The sequence below is a fragment of the Hemiscyllium ocellatum genome, chromosome 9, assembly GCF_020745735.1.
Source record: "Hemiscyllium ocellatum isolate sHemOce1 chromosome 9, sHemOce1.pat.X.cur, whole genome shotgun sequence".
Lineage (NCBI taxonomy): Eukaryota > Metazoa > Chordata > Chondrichthyes > Orectolobiformes > Hemiscylliidae > Hemiscyllium > Hemiscyllium ocellatum.
This window is the reverse complement of record NC_083409.1, coordinates 16,751,086-16,766,267: the sequence shown is the minus strand read 5'-3', so window position 1 is coordinate 16,766,267 and position 15,182 is coordinate 16,751,086. Positions and strand designations below refer to the sequence as shown.

The 15,182-nt window shown below is 46.0% G+C and overlaps 1 gene segment (V, D, J or C); it reads right to left on the bottom strand.

The window, feature by feature from the left end:
- Positions 1-629: 629 nt before the first annotated feature.
- Positions 630-12,555, bottom strand: LOC132818609 (Ig kappa chain V region Mem5-like; the record flags this gene model as incomplete). The annotated part of the segment is given in 4 exon segments: positions 630-946; positions 11,557-11,591; positions 12,027-12,321; positions 12,507-12,555. Coding segments are annotated over 4 exon segments (696 nt in total), but the record flags the coding sequence as incomplete, so codon positions are not given.
- Between the last annotated feature and the right edge of the window lie 2,627 nt (positions 12,556-15,182).

The window sequence follows — 15,182 nt, the reverse complement described above, 5'->3', positions numbered from 1 at the left end:
AGGCCAAGTAACCAATTGTGACAAGGATCTGCTGAAATACAGCCAATCAACTGAGGGGTTTGGGGGTGGGGTAGAGGTCTGTTATTTCCAAAGCAGACAGAGACAGAGACTGAATCTTCACCTTTATTCCCTTTTCCACATTCACATTGACAGAAAAAGAAACAACTGCAATTAACAGCCCAGACAGAGGAAGCTGTTCAAATTCACAGCCACAATGGAGCTTGAGGAAAACATTTGGAGAGATTTTCTCAATAACACGAGAATCCTGTCCCTTCAAACAGTGACAAAACCTTAAATTGGAACTGGTGGCTGAGCAGGAAGGAGATCTGGTTTACTGAAGCAGAGACTTCTGAGGTTCACATTGTTTTTTGCAGCTAACATCACAAGGCAATCCTGTCCCCATCAAACACTTCCAGGACAGTATGAGTTTTGACATGGTGTAAAGTTCTCTCACCACTATCCCAATGACATGCTTTAACATCCAAACCTCAGATGTTTCTCTGAGCAATCCTGAGAAGGAAGGAAGAGAAATTCAGTGCTGACAATGACCTTTGTCCTGCCAGCTCAGCCCTGTCCTATTTAAAGTTGTGTCTCCTCTGTGGACTGTCTCCAACACTCTACACACATTCTGATCTCCTGATGCTCTTGCTGAGGGGAGAGGGGAGGGTCACGTGGGTGAGGGCACAGGAGAAGCGAGCGTTGGACTCCCAGTCAGACCCAGAGAGGGTCAGCAGGCTGCTGACACTGTAGGTGCTGTCCGAAGCTCGCAGGTAGTTGCTGGTCTGAACCCCGTCTGAAATGACTGCACCATCCTTCTTCCACTGCACCTCCAGCTCATCGGGATAGAAGTGATTGGCAAGGCACACCAGGGTGGCAGTGCCCTTGGCATTGACCTGCTCCAGGGAGGGGGGCAGCAGTGTCAGCTTGGGCTGTGAGTTGTCATGGCCTGAAAGACAAGAGAAACAATTTTAATTCCTACCACTGAAAGGGAATTCAAACTTCCCAATATTCACTGGCCATTCAATCTTTTTGAACATTTGTAGTCAATACAGAATAAACCCCATAAAAGGACAGGGCCTTTTAAAATTGTTTCTTGGGATGTGAGTGTCACTGGCAGGGCCAGCACTTATTACCCATCCCTAGTTGCCCCTGAGAAGGTGATGGTGAATCAGCAGAGAGAGAAGGGACAGTTTTGGATCATTGTTTATAGAATAAATGTGGGCAGCTGGAAAGGCTATCAATGGGGGAGCATTTCAGTGGCAGTGATCAGAACACAGTGAGCCTGAGAGTAGGGATGGAAATAAAGAAGCATGGAGCAAGTGTAGAAGTTTTCATTTTACTAAACTGTGTGGTGCTTTGGTAAAAGTGGACTGGAAGCAGTGACATGATGGGAAATCAGTGTCAGGGCAGTGGGAGCCCTCGAAGGATGAGACAGAGATCGTTCAGAATCTGCTCCCACAATGAGTAAGGGTGGGACTTCCAGGTCTAGACTGAATGAACAAGAGGATTGGGGGTCATGTACTGACATGGATTGGGAACTGGTTGGCAGACAGGACAGAAGGAGTGAATCTTTTTCTGAATGACAGGTAGTTACAACTTCGTGTACCACACGTGTCAGTCCTTGGTACTCAGTTATTCATAATATAATACAATCGAGTCATAGAGTCAGAGAGACCCAAAGGCCGATTGTGTCCATACTGGTCAAAAAACCACAACTCAATAATTCTCATCCATTTTACCAGCATGGTGGAATTAGATGCAGTATGTGTTCAATCAAGAATTAGATATAGTTCTTTGGATTAAAGGGATCAAAGAATGTGGGGAGAAAGCAGGAACAGGGGATTGTGTTGGATGATCAGCCATGATCATATTGAATGGTGGAACATGCTGGACCGGCCGAATGGCTTACTGCTACTCCTGTGTTTGATGTTTCTATCTGTTTCTCAGATAATGAAGGAATGTCTCTCATCAGTTTGAAGCTGGAAGTCAAATGTGTGTGGAGGTGGAAGATGTGGCCACGGTGATTACTGAATACAGGTCAGTGAGGTGGTAAGAAGACACATGGGATAAACTGTTCTTCATTTTCCCTTGATGGAATGAGGGCATTGCTGGATCAGCAGCATTTATTGCCCATCCCTAATCACCCAGAGGGCAGTTTAGAGTCAACCACATTGCTGTGGGCATGGAGTCACATGGTAAGGATGGCAGTTTCTTTACCGAAAGCTCATTAGGGAACAGATGGCTTTTTTCCTGACAATCAACAATGGTTTCATGGTCGTCATTAGACTCTAAATTGCAGATTTTTAAAATTGAATTTGAATGCCACCATCTGCTGGATTCTAACCCTGGTCCCAAGAACATTACCTGGATCTCTGGATTAACAGCTCAGCAATAACACCATTAGACCATCACCTCCCTTATCTCATTTTTGGTTGACTGTGAAAGCAAAGAGTTTGTTTATTCTGGAACTGTATAAAACCCCAGTTAGAGCACAGTGAGAGAACTGTGTACGGTTCTGGTCACCACATTACAGAAAGGATGCGATTCCATTAGAGACGGGGACAGAGGAGGAGTTTGTCTGGAATGGGGACTTTGAGCTTTGCGGAATGATTGGTTTGGCTGGGAGTGTTTTCTTTGGAACAGAGGAGGCTGAGGGAAGATTTGATGGTGGCGTGTAAAATGATGAGGGGCGTGGACAGAGTGGGTAGGAAGGACTGATTTCCACCAGCACAGAGGGCAATAACCATGGGGAGAGATTGAAATCAGTTGGGGGCAGGATTAGAGGGGAGTTGAGGGTATTTGTTTTCACCCAGAGGCTGGTGGGATGTGGGACTCACTGTCTGAAAGAATGGGAGAGGCAGAAACACTCATCACATTGAAAAAACACTTGGATATTCATTTGAAACAGTGAACCCTCTAAAGCTATGGAGCAAGAGCTGGAAAGTAGGATGGAGCTCGATAGCTCTTTAACAAATCTCCGATCACCCACAGATCAGGAGAACTTTGTCCAAGAACGTTGGAGCAGACTCGGATCCACACACTTTGGGAAAGAGTCACATTGGGGTGTCTGTGTAGAAGGTTCTAGATTACAATTCAAACCTTGCTGCACACTGCTGGGCTGAGGGTCAAGGGTTCGGCTGCAAAGAGTCTCAATGTCCTGGGGTCAGACAGGGTCACTGCTCCTCATGACCCCATGACTCCTGGAGGGTGAGAGTGCGCAGGCAATGGATGAGGACCCGGATCAGGAGACTCCAACCTTAAAGAAAGACTTGCATTTGTGTAGCACCTGTCCCCAACTCAGGATGTCCCACTGGATCTTTCCAGCAGGCTGTGCACAGAGAGATTCCAAACACAGTATGACAATTAGCAGCGAAATAGATTTTTAGTGATTTTGCCTGGGGGATAAATATTGATCAGGGACAACAGGGGGAACTGCCTGCTCTTCAACCAATCGTGCCATGGAATGGCACCTTTCACAACTGAAAGACTCTCAGTTCATCCAAAAAACGAAGAAAAGTTCCCTGAAAGTGGAGTTGCAGGTAGGTAGCGGGATGACGAAGTCATTTGGTTTGCTTTCCTTTATTGGTCAGTGCATTGAGTATTGGAGTTGGGAGCTGTTGCAGCTGTACATGACATCGGTTCGGCCATTTTTGGAATTCTGTCTGTAATTCTGGTCTCCCTGCTGTATGAAAAATGTTGTGAATCTTAAAATGGTTCAGAAAAGGTTTACAATGATGTTGCCAAGGTTGGAGGGTTTGCGCAAAAGGGAGAGACTGAATTAGGCTGAGGCTGTTTTCCCTGGATCATTGCAGGTTGATGGGTGACCGTATAGAGGTTTATAAAATCATGAGCGGGATAGATAGGGTGAATAGAGAAGATCTTTTCTCCAGAGTGGGGGAGTCCAGAACTGGAGGGCATAGTCTGAAGGTGACAGGGGAAAGATTTAAAAGGGACCTAAGGGACAACGTTTTCATTCAGAGGGCGTTAAATGTATGAAATGAGCTGCCAGAAGAAATGTTGAAGGCTGGTACAATTACAACATTTAAAAGGCATGGATATGTGAATAGGAAGATGTTAGAGGGATATGGGCATCAATCCAGCCCTTAACATTTCAGGCTCTTCCAAATACATTTACAGACAGCTTTGTTTGACAAGCTACACTGTCGCAATGTCAGGAATGTGGCAGCCAGTTTCTACAGCAAGATCCAAGTAGAAGCACTGAGATCAAAGAGCAATAATGATGTTGGATTAATGATAAATATTGCCCTGATTAGATTCCCTCTAGTGTAGAAACAGGCAGTTCAGCCTGACAAGTCCACACCAACCCTCCGAACAGCAGCCCACCCAGGAACATTCCATACAGCTACTCCTGAGCTATTTCACCTAACACTGTAGGCAATTTATAACAGCCAATTCGCCTAGTCTGCACATCTTTGAACAGTGGGAGTAAACTAGAGCAACTGGGGGAAACCCAGGGACACAGAGAGAATGTGAAAACACTACACTAACAGTTTCCCAAGGACAGGAATTGAAGCCAGGTCCTTGATGCTGTGAGGTAGCAGTGCTAACCACTGAGCCACCGTGCCTGAAGGTAACCCAAAGCGAAAGTAATTTGGTTCAGTTGGATGGAAAATGAGAAAACGGAAGGTGAAGAAGAAGGTAGGATTGTGGTTAGTGATGGGATTGATTGTTACCAGAAAATAAAAGGTGGGGACGGAAATTTCAAAATCAAAGGAACCAAAGAAGTGCCGGGAAAATCAATAATAGAATAAACTTAAAGAGTTTGTAACGAAATGCACGAAGCATTCCGAGTAAGGTAGACAAAGTGATGCCACAGATCCAGGTAAATTAAGTTTCCAAGGAATTTAAACTAGCTAAAGTGGAGGAGGGCTCAGGGGAGATTATTGAAGTTTCTCGAAGATGTAAAAGGACAGAGAGGGTGGAAAGGATCGGGTATCGAACGTAAAGCACAGCAGATAAGAGAACAATGATGAGAAGGAGGGCAGTCAATGCAGGACTGAGGGTGTTGTACTTTAATGCACACAGTGTACACAACGAGCTTGTAGTGCAGATTGAAACTGGCAGGAACGATGTTATGGGTATCACAGAGACATGGCTGTAAGGGAATTCGGGCTGGGAACTAAATATCCAAGGATACATGTCCCATCAAAAGGACGGGCAGATGGGCAGAGGGGGAAGAGTTGCCTTGTTATGTGAGAAATGAAATTAAATCAATAGCAAGAAGTGATGTGGAGTAAGAAGGTGTAGAATCTGGGTGGGTAGAGTTGAGGAACTGCAAGAAATAAAGAATCTGATGCAAGTTATGTCCAGGTCTCCAAGCAGTAATCAGAGTGTGGGGAAGGAAATCAATCAGGAGACAGAGAAGCCTGACACAAAATGTCAGGGCAGACCTCAATGAATAGGTGGACTGGGTAGTGCGTCTCAAGGAAAGGATTTCATGGAATTCAAGGAGATGTTTTTTTGGAGCAGCTTGTGGTTGAGCCATGATGGAACAGGCAGGTCTAGATTCAGTGATGTCTAATGAGGCAAACTTGACTAGTGAGTTTAAGGTGAAAGTATTCCTGTGGATAAATGACCATAATATGATCGAATTCCCCCTATAGTTTGAGAAGGAGAAACTGTAATCAGATGGAACAGTATTTCAGTTGAGTAAAGGTAACTGCAAAGACATGAGGAAGGAGCTGGCCAGAGTTGGTTGTAAGGGGAGCCGAACAGGTAAGATGGTGGGGCAGCAAACAGCAGAGTTTCTGGGGGTAATTCAGGAAGCAGAGCAGGAACTCATCCCAAAAAAGAAGAAACATACCAAGGGGAGAACAAGGCAACCATGGCTGATGGGGAAGGTCAAGGACAGCATAAAAGCAAAAGAAAAGGCAGACAATATGGTGGAGAATAGTGGGAAGCCAGAAGGTGAGGAAGTCTTGAAAAACCTGCAGAAGACAATGATAGAAGCATTAAGGATGGGGAAGGTGAAATGTGGGGGTAAGCGCACCAGTAATACAAAAGAAGATCGTCAGTTTTATCAGATATATGAAAAGGAAGAGGGAGGCAAAAATAGACATTGGATCACTGGAAAATGAGGTTGGAGAAAGAATAATAGAAATAACAAAGGAATTGAATAGATACTTTGCATCAGTCTGCACCATGGAAAACACCAGCAGTGTACCAGTAATTCAAGACTATCGGGGGCAGAGGGGAGTGTAGTGGCCATCACTAAGGAGGAGGTACTGGGGAAGCTGGAAGGTCTGAATGTGGATAACTCACCCAGACTGGATAAACTTCATCACTGTGTTCTGAAGGAGATCGCTGAGGAGATTGTGGAGGCATTGGTGATGATCCTTCAGGAATCAATGGAGTCGGGGTGTGACGGTGGAGAGGGATTTGGTGGGGGCAAGGAAATAGAAAATGGCTCCAGTAACAGCCCTGTTTCAGAAGGGAGGGAGTTGGAAGATGGGAAATTATAGGCCAGTTAGCCTGGACTGTTGTTGGTAAGGTTTTAGACTTCAATTTAAGGATGAAATTGCAGAAGACTTGGAAGTGCAATGGTAAACTAGGGCTGAGTCAACACGGCTTCATCAAGGGGAGGTCATGCCTGGCAAATCTGTTAGAATTCTTTGAGCAGGCAATGAGCCAGTCAGAAAAAGGAGTGTCTGAGGAAGTAATCTATTTGGATTTTCCAGAAGGCCTTTGACATAAATTAAGTGCCCATAGTGTTAGGGGCAATGTACTGGCATGGACTGAGGACGGACAGGTTGGCATAAAGCCGAGAATGATGAAAGATGGCTGCTGGTGACTAGTAGATTGCTGCAGGTGTCAATGTTGGGACCATAACTATTCACGTTATACATGAACAATCTGGATGAAGGAAGTGAAGACATTGTTGCTAAGTTTGCAGGTGACATGGGGTAGGTGGAGGGACAGGTAGTGTTGACGAAGTGGGAAGGCTGTAAAAGCTCCTGGATAGGTTCGGAGAGTGGGCAAAGAAGTGGCAGATAGAATACAATGTGTGACAGTGTGAGGGTATGTACTTTGGTAAGAAGAAGAAATATAAAGACTGTTTGCTAAATGAGGAAAGCCTCTGGAAATCTAAAGCACAAACCTCATTCAGGTTTCCCTTCAGGTGAACAGGCAGGTCCAGTTTGTGCTTGAGAAGGCAAATGAAATGTTCGCATTCATTTCAATAGGGCCAGAATACAAGAGCAGAGATGTACTGCTGAGGCTGTGTAAGGCTCTGGTCAGACTGCATTTGGAATGTTGTGAACAGATTTGGGTCCCAAATTCTAAGAAACAATGTGCTGTCATTGGAAGAGTTTACAAGAATGATCCTGGGGATGAAAGGCTTGTCATATGAGGCGTGTTTGAGGACTCTGGGTCTGTACTCGATGGAGTTTAGAAGGATGAGGAGGGTTCTTATTGAAATTTACAGAATACTGATCAGCCTGGATAGAGTGGATGCAGAGAAGATTTTTCCAATAAGAGGAGAGACTCGATAACCAAGGCACAGCCTCAGAATGAAGGGCCGACCATTTGGAGTTGAGATGAGGAGGAATTTCTTCAGCCAGAGGGTGGCGAATCTGTGGAACACGTTGTTACAGAGGGCAGTGGAGGCCAAGTCACTGAGTGTATTTAAGACAGAGATAGATAGGTTTGTGATTATTAAGGGGATCAAAGGTTCCTGTGGAGTAGGCAGGAGAATGGGGGTGAGAAGCATATTTGCCAAGATCAAATGGCAGAGCAGATTCAATGGGCGGAATGGCTGATTTCTGCTCCTATTTCTTAAAGTCTTCTGGAGAGTTTCCCCAAAACCCTGGAACACTGAATCCACTGGACTGTGAGCCCTGCTAGAGCTGTTTGTCATCAGAACTTTGCCAAGAGATAACCAAAGAGTGAAGAGAGTGTGCTTCCATGTGGGAATTTTAGGATACTTTGCAGTTCCTGGAATGCCATGATTACAGGAAGTGTGGTCAGTGACAGCAGTTGGAGCTCCGGGTTTCGGAGCTTGAGCAGCAGCTGGTGTCAGTGCGGAGCGTCCGTGAGGCTGAGAGCTCCGTGGAGAGCACGTTTCTAGATGTGGTCATCTGCAGCTTCAGAGTATGCAGGGAGAGAGGGAATGGGGGAGCAGCAGACAGTCCAAAAGAATCAGGCAGCTAGTACAGAAATCCCCTGAGTGCATCCCACTCTCCAACCAGGATTCAGTTCAGAATCCTAATGAGAATGATGGTTAATCTGGGGAGTGCAGCCAGAGCTAAGTCCCTGGCAGCATGTGTGGGTCAGCTGTAGGGGGTGGGGGGGCACAAGAAGACTGGAAGAGTGAGAGGAGAGGAGATTCGAGAGTGAGGGCAATCGATAGGTGTTTCTGCAGCTGCAGATGGGAATCCAGGATGGTGTGTTGTCTCCCTGGTGCCAGGATCAAGGATGTCACTGAGTGGCTGCAGAGCACATTGAGGGGAGGGGGGAACAGGCAGCAGTCATGGTCCACATCGGTCCCAGTGACAGTGGGAGGAAAGGGATGTGATCCTCCAGTCAGAATTTAGGGAGCTTGGGAGGAAATTAGGAGTAGGAGCTAAAAGGTAGGAATCTTCAGATTACTCCCATTACCCCATGCAAGTGAGAAGACGAACAGGAGGGGAACACAGGTGACTGTGGAGCTGGAGACAGGGTCCAGGAGGGAGGGCTTTACATTCTTGGGACATTGGGAATAAGTCTGGGGGAGATGGCACCTGGACAGACCAGACAGTGTTGCTCCTGAACAGAGCTGGGACTGAGTTCCTTTGGGGTGATTTACTAGTGCTGTTGAAGAGGATTTAAACTAACTTGGCAGGGCTGTGGGAGCCAGGGGGAATATCAGAGAGGGACATCAAGGTCCACAGAATTCTCAGTGCAGTCAATAAGTCACCACCCAGTGGGAAGGATGTGGAAGAATACAAATGCCAGGAATTTACAGAAACCTGCAAATATGATAAAATGGTTATAAATGCGGGGAAGGGATCTTTAATTTCTGTATATAAACTGGGATAGTAGCAATGTAACGGGCAGAGAGGGGCCAGAGCTGTGAGACTGTGTTCAGGTGAATTTTCAGGTGGCATCGTGGCCAGTGAAAAAGGCTGTCTAAGAGTACAATGGGATCTTGACCAACTGGGCCAGTGGGCTGAGGAATGGCAGATGGAGTTTAATTCAGATAAATGTGAGTGCTGTATTTTGGTAAGACACAGGAGATGGGTGAGATCCTAAACAAATATTTCAGGTCAGTATTTATTGTGGAGAAGGACATGAATGCGACGGAATTTGGAAAAAATAGTGATGCTTTCAACAAGTCCACAATACAAATGAGGAGATGCAAAAGGTCTTAAAACATATAAAGGTAGATAAATCCCTAGGACCTGATCAGGTATATCCCAGAACATTGTGGGAAACGAGGGAAGAGATTGCTGGGCCCCTTGCTGAGATATGTTTATGATCGACAGCTACAGGTAAGATGTTGGAGAACCAGAGAGGTTGGCTAATGTTGTACCATTATTTCAGAATGGCTGTAAGGAAAAAACAGGGAACTATAGACCAGTGAGCATGATGTCAGTGCTGGGTAAGATGTTGGAGTGGATTCTGAGGGACAGGATTTCCATCCATTTGGATAATCAATGTGGTTTTGTGCGTGGAAAATTGTGTCTCCCTGATTTAATTGAGGAGGTGACAAAGAAGATTGATGAAAGCAGAACAGTAGACACTGTCTGTATGGACTTCAGTAAAGTATTTGATAAAGTTCCACATGATAGACTGGTTAGTAAGGTTAGACCACATGGGATCCAGGGGGAGCCAGCCATTTGGGTAAAAAAAATTAGCTTGAAGATAGGAGAGAGGGTGTGGCGGTAAAGGGTTGATTTTCAGATCGGAGATCTGTGAATAGCTGTGTGCCGCAAGGAGTGGTGCTGGGTCCGCTGCTTTTGGTCATTTAAATAAATGATTTCACTGTGAATATAGGAGTTAACATAAGTTTGCAAATGACATCAAAATTGGTGGGACGGTGGATAGTGAAGAACACTATCTCAGGGTACAGTGGGACCTTGATCAGATGGGGCAATGGGCAGAGGAGTGGAAAATGGTGTTCAGTTTACATAAATGTGAGATGTTGCACCTTGGAAAGGCAAACCAGGGCACAAGTTATACAGTTAATTGTAGGGCCTTGTGGAGTGTTGCTGGACAAAGAGGGTGAGGGGTGAGGGGTGAGGGGTGAGGGGTGAGGGGTGGGGGTGAGGGAAATGTACATTATTTCTTAAAACTGGATCACAGGGTGATAAAGAAGGTTTTGGGAACGTTTGCCTTTATTGGTCACTGTATTGAGTATCGATGTTAGGACATCATGTTGCAGCTGTACAGGAGATTGGTGAGGCCACTTTGGGAATAATGTGAAGAATTCTGATCATTCTGTGATTGGAAGGATGTTGTTAAACTTTTAAAGGGTGCACAAAACGATTTACAAAGATTTTGCTAGGAATTGGAGGGTTTGAACGATAGGGAGAGGATGAATTGGAACATCGGAGGCTGAGAAATTTATAAAATCATGAGGGACACAGATAATGTGACTAATTCAGGAAGCATGTGAATGTTTTGGATAGATGACAAATTATATTCCCAAAGGTCATTCCAGGGAATGAGGAACATCAGTTATGAAGATCTACTGGAGAATTTGGGACCGTCTTCTTTGGAGAAGGCTGGAAGGAGATTTATTTGAGGAATTCAAAATCAGAAGGGGCCTGAACAGAATAAATAGGGAGAAAATGTTCCCAATTGAGAAAGGATTGAGACCGAGAGAACACAGATTGAAAGTAATTGGGAAAAGTAACAAAAATGAGATGAGGAAAATCATTTTCAGCCAGTGAGTGGTTAAGGTGTGGAATGCGCTGCCTGAGAGTGTGGTGGAGGCAGCTTCAATTGAAACATTCTGAAGGGAATGAGACTGTTATTTGAAAAGGAACAATGTGCAGGGTGACAGGGAGAAGGCAGGAGAATGACACTCAGTGAATTGCTCATTCAGAGAGCCAGTACAGACAGGATGGGTGGAATGGCCTCCTTGTGCACTGTAACAATTCTGTGATTGTGTGATTGAGCAGAGTTAAAGCTGGGGGAGGTGGGAGCTCGGTGTCTCACTGTGCTGCTGCTGCTGCTGCTGAGGTCAGTGAGATCAGAGACTGGGACAGGGAGCCAGAGCTCACATCAAACTCTGCCTGTGTCTGTCACACTGAGACTGGCAGGAGGCTACTCACTGATTTCACTCCATGCTGCAGGAATGGGACCACAGGCTGCAAATGGACAGAGCTCCTCCACACGGTGAGTAAAACTTACTGACTTATATCTTGCATTTTTTAAAGAGGGCATGAAAGTAAAGAAATACAGCTGGACACCCTGTTAGACACAGTGCTCCTCAATCAACCATTTCATTCACTGCAGCTCCCCACTAACACCTTCAACAATTCAGCAACTGTATTTTAGAAAGTGTGTTTCAGTATTGACAGGGTTAATAACAGAGGATTGAGGTTTACTTACTCAGTCTGAGCTTGGTTCCTGGACCGAACGTGAACCACAGTGAGAGCTCCCAGTGCAGGGGCTGTACAAAAACCTCTAATCTCTGCTTCCTTCTGTCACTTTCAACCTCTCCCTCATTTATGTCTTTCTTCATCTCTGTTTCTCTCATTCTGTTTCTCTCTCTCAGATGACATCTTTTTCGATGTTAAATCATGCAGCCATTCTTCACATGTGGCCATGGAGTGTAAGAGGGAAACTTGAGGCTTTCAGTGAGCGGTGGACACCACAGGGACTGGAGTGTGTAGGGGACAGTGACAATTCCGGCATGGGGTAATTTGTTCAGTTTCATTTGTATATCACTGTGTTGGTATCAGTGACAGAGGTAGGGCTGTGTCTCTATTATTATGTATAACATATAATTATGAATGTATCAGTATAGGAGGTGGTGCTGTGTGTATTGAGGTTTTTGGACGGCTCTGTATCACTGTGAAGGCCAGCTGTTACGTTGCTGACAGTAATAGTCAGCGACATCCTCATTCTGAACGTTGCTGATTGTCAGGGTGAAACTGGTCCCTGATCCACTGCCGGTGAATCGCTCGGAGACTCCTGTGAATCGATTTGTTGCATCATAGATCAGGAGAGAGGGTTTCTGACCTTCTCGCTGCTGGTACCAAGCAAGGTAGCTGCTAATGCTTTGACTGGCCGTACAGGTGAGTGTTGCGGTCTGGCCCAGTCCCACTGACAGCACCGGGGGAGACTGAGTCATGATGATGTCCCCACTGATACCTGAGGGGTCAGAGAGAAACACAGTGAAGTCAGAACTGTCACAGAAAGAGCCTGTCAAATGAGAGATTGTTGGAGACACTGAGCATTCCTCTGGTTTCAACATTTTCCCTTCAATCACAAGTCAGTGGAATTGGAGTGAAATGGAGAGCAACTAAAGATCAAGGTGGAAGGAGAGAGATTTGTACCTGCGACACAGAATGCCAGGGGCCAGATCAGCTGGATGTGTGAAATCATGGTGTGTGCTCCTGTCCCTGTGCCTGGTTCCTAATAAACTCTCCCTTCACTGGGCTCTGCTTTATAAAGCTGCAGCCTGTGAGAGTCTGACTGGGTGTTCCTCAGTATGTAAATGGCATCAGGCAGAGAGAGCCACGTCAGCCCCTCACACTTCCTCTTCTCTCTCTCTCTGTCTCCCCATTCTCCCTCTCTCTCTCTGTCTGTCTATCCTAGAGAGACATTGATGTGAACTGTGCTGAATTAGACCATTTGTCCCATTGTGTCTGTGCTGGACAACAAAGACCTTGACAAACTAATCCCATTTTCCCGCTCTTGGTCCATAGGCCTGGAAGCTACAGCAACACAAATGTATATCTAAACACTGCTCCAATGTCACGAGAGTTTGTGACTCAAACAGCCTTTCAGGCAGTGAGTTCCAGACTCCCACCACCCTCTGGGTGAAAACATTTCTCCTCAACTCACCTCTCACTCTCTAAGTCGACTGGGCCTGAACTCACTTGAGTTCAGTAGGATAAGAGAGGATCAGATTGAAATGTATAAATTTCTAACAGGGCTGGGCAGGGAGGAGGTTTCCCCTGGTTGGGAATTCTGGAACCAGGGGACCCAGTCTTGGGGGATACAAAGTTGACCATTTAGGACTGAGATGAGGAAACATTTCTTCACTCAGAGGCTAGTCAACCTGTTGAACTCTGTACCTACGATCCTGACAGCTATGGAGGAGAGAGAATTGAATATGTTCAAGATTATTGTTCTGCCTTTTCACACCATGAATGGAATGGGGAGAAAGCAGGAATATGGCTTTGAGATGGAGGATCAGCCATGATCATACTGAATGACAGAGCAGAGTCAAAGGGCTGAGTGGGCTACTCCTGTTTCTGTGTTTCTGTGTTTCTGTTACCCTCAGTTTCTGACCCTAGTTTCTGACACCTTTATCCATGTAAAAAGTGCCTTCCTGTCGAATTTAAATGTGCCCCTCATAATCTTACAGTCCTCTGTCAGGTTTCCTCTCAACTTTCACTGCTCCAAGGAAAACAACCCCAGTCTTTCCAATCTTTCCTCATCACTCAGACCCTACAGCCCAGGCAGCATCCTGGGAAATCTCTGCACCCTTCCGAGTACAACCACTTCCTTCCCACAATGTGGTGACCAGATCCTGTCTCTCTCTCTCTTTATCACTTTCTCTCTTTATCACTCCCATTCTGTCTCACATCTGCCAACTCTTTCTCTCTATCTCTCTCTTTGGCACTCCTAATCTCTCCCATTCTCTCTCTCTCGCACTCTGTCCCATCATCACTCTCTGCAACTCACTCACACTTTCTCACTCTGTCTCATAATCTCTATTTCTCCATCTCTCACTGTTTCCCTCACTTCCTCCCTTTCTTGTTTCTTATCTATTCTTTCTTCTTTCTCCATCCTTCCTCTCCACCTCTCTGGTCTCTCTCTCTCTCTCTCTCTCTCTCTCCGTCCCCCTTAGTCACACTATCTCACACCCTATTTCTTTCCCCATTTCCCTCAACCTCACCATCTCTACTTCCATCTGCATCTCTCTCGCTCCCTGTACACATCTCACACTATCGCAGACACACCTCCCTCTCTCTCACACACACATGCTCTCCCTCCAACTCTCATTCTGTATCTCTTCCCTCTCTTTCCCACAGTATCCCAAGTGGTGACAGTTAATTGCAGGTCAAATCTCCCTCTGCTCTGGCCCACTAATGGATGTTTGACTGGGACAGCACTACTATTATAGGACAAGCCAAACAGAGAACAGCCAGGGAATTCCTAGAGGCATGGCACTCATCCACAGATTCAATCAATAAGCACATCGACCTGGACCCAATATACCAGCCACTGCAGTGGACAGCTGGAACTGACAACTGGAAGCAGCAGAGACAAATCACTATAAATGCCGGAGGAAAGATCACAGAAGCGCTTCACAGGAGGCTCCCAAGCACTGAGGGTGTCACTTAGACAGGGGACGAAACGTCTGCAACACAAATTCCCAGGTCGGCGAACAGAACCACAACAGTGGATATTAACTCTTAACCTCAGAAGCATGTCTTCTCCTGAAGTAAGGCCCCATTTCCCACATTGACCAGGCATTAGCCTGTCTCAAGATGATGGACAGATTCTTGTTAAACGAAGACAGTTCTGTGCTGTTGGCCTATTCTCACTGGGGACTGGTTTGGACACTCATTCCATGAAATCCCAGCAGAGAGAGGAGATCCTCAGGCCATCAGTGTGAGCTGGAGGGACAGGACAGGCTCTGACCCACTGACCCATCCTGTCCATTCACAACATGTTCCAATCCCTTCCCCTCTCCTTCCCCTTCCACAGTCAGGCTCTGGGTCAAGGTGTTTTACTGGGATGAGGTCAGGGCCATCACACAATTACACCAGAAAGGAACTGAACCCCACACCCACCATGATATCCATGACCCACTGGGACTCTCCAATGGAGACCAGTAAACATAGGCCTCCTTCCCAATGGATGTCCAGCAGAGACCAGTATATATGGATCTCCATACCATTGGATCATCCAATACATATCAGTAAACATGGACCTCCATTACACTGGGCCTTTCAATAGACACCAGTAATCACAGGCCCACAGCCCACTGGATGCTC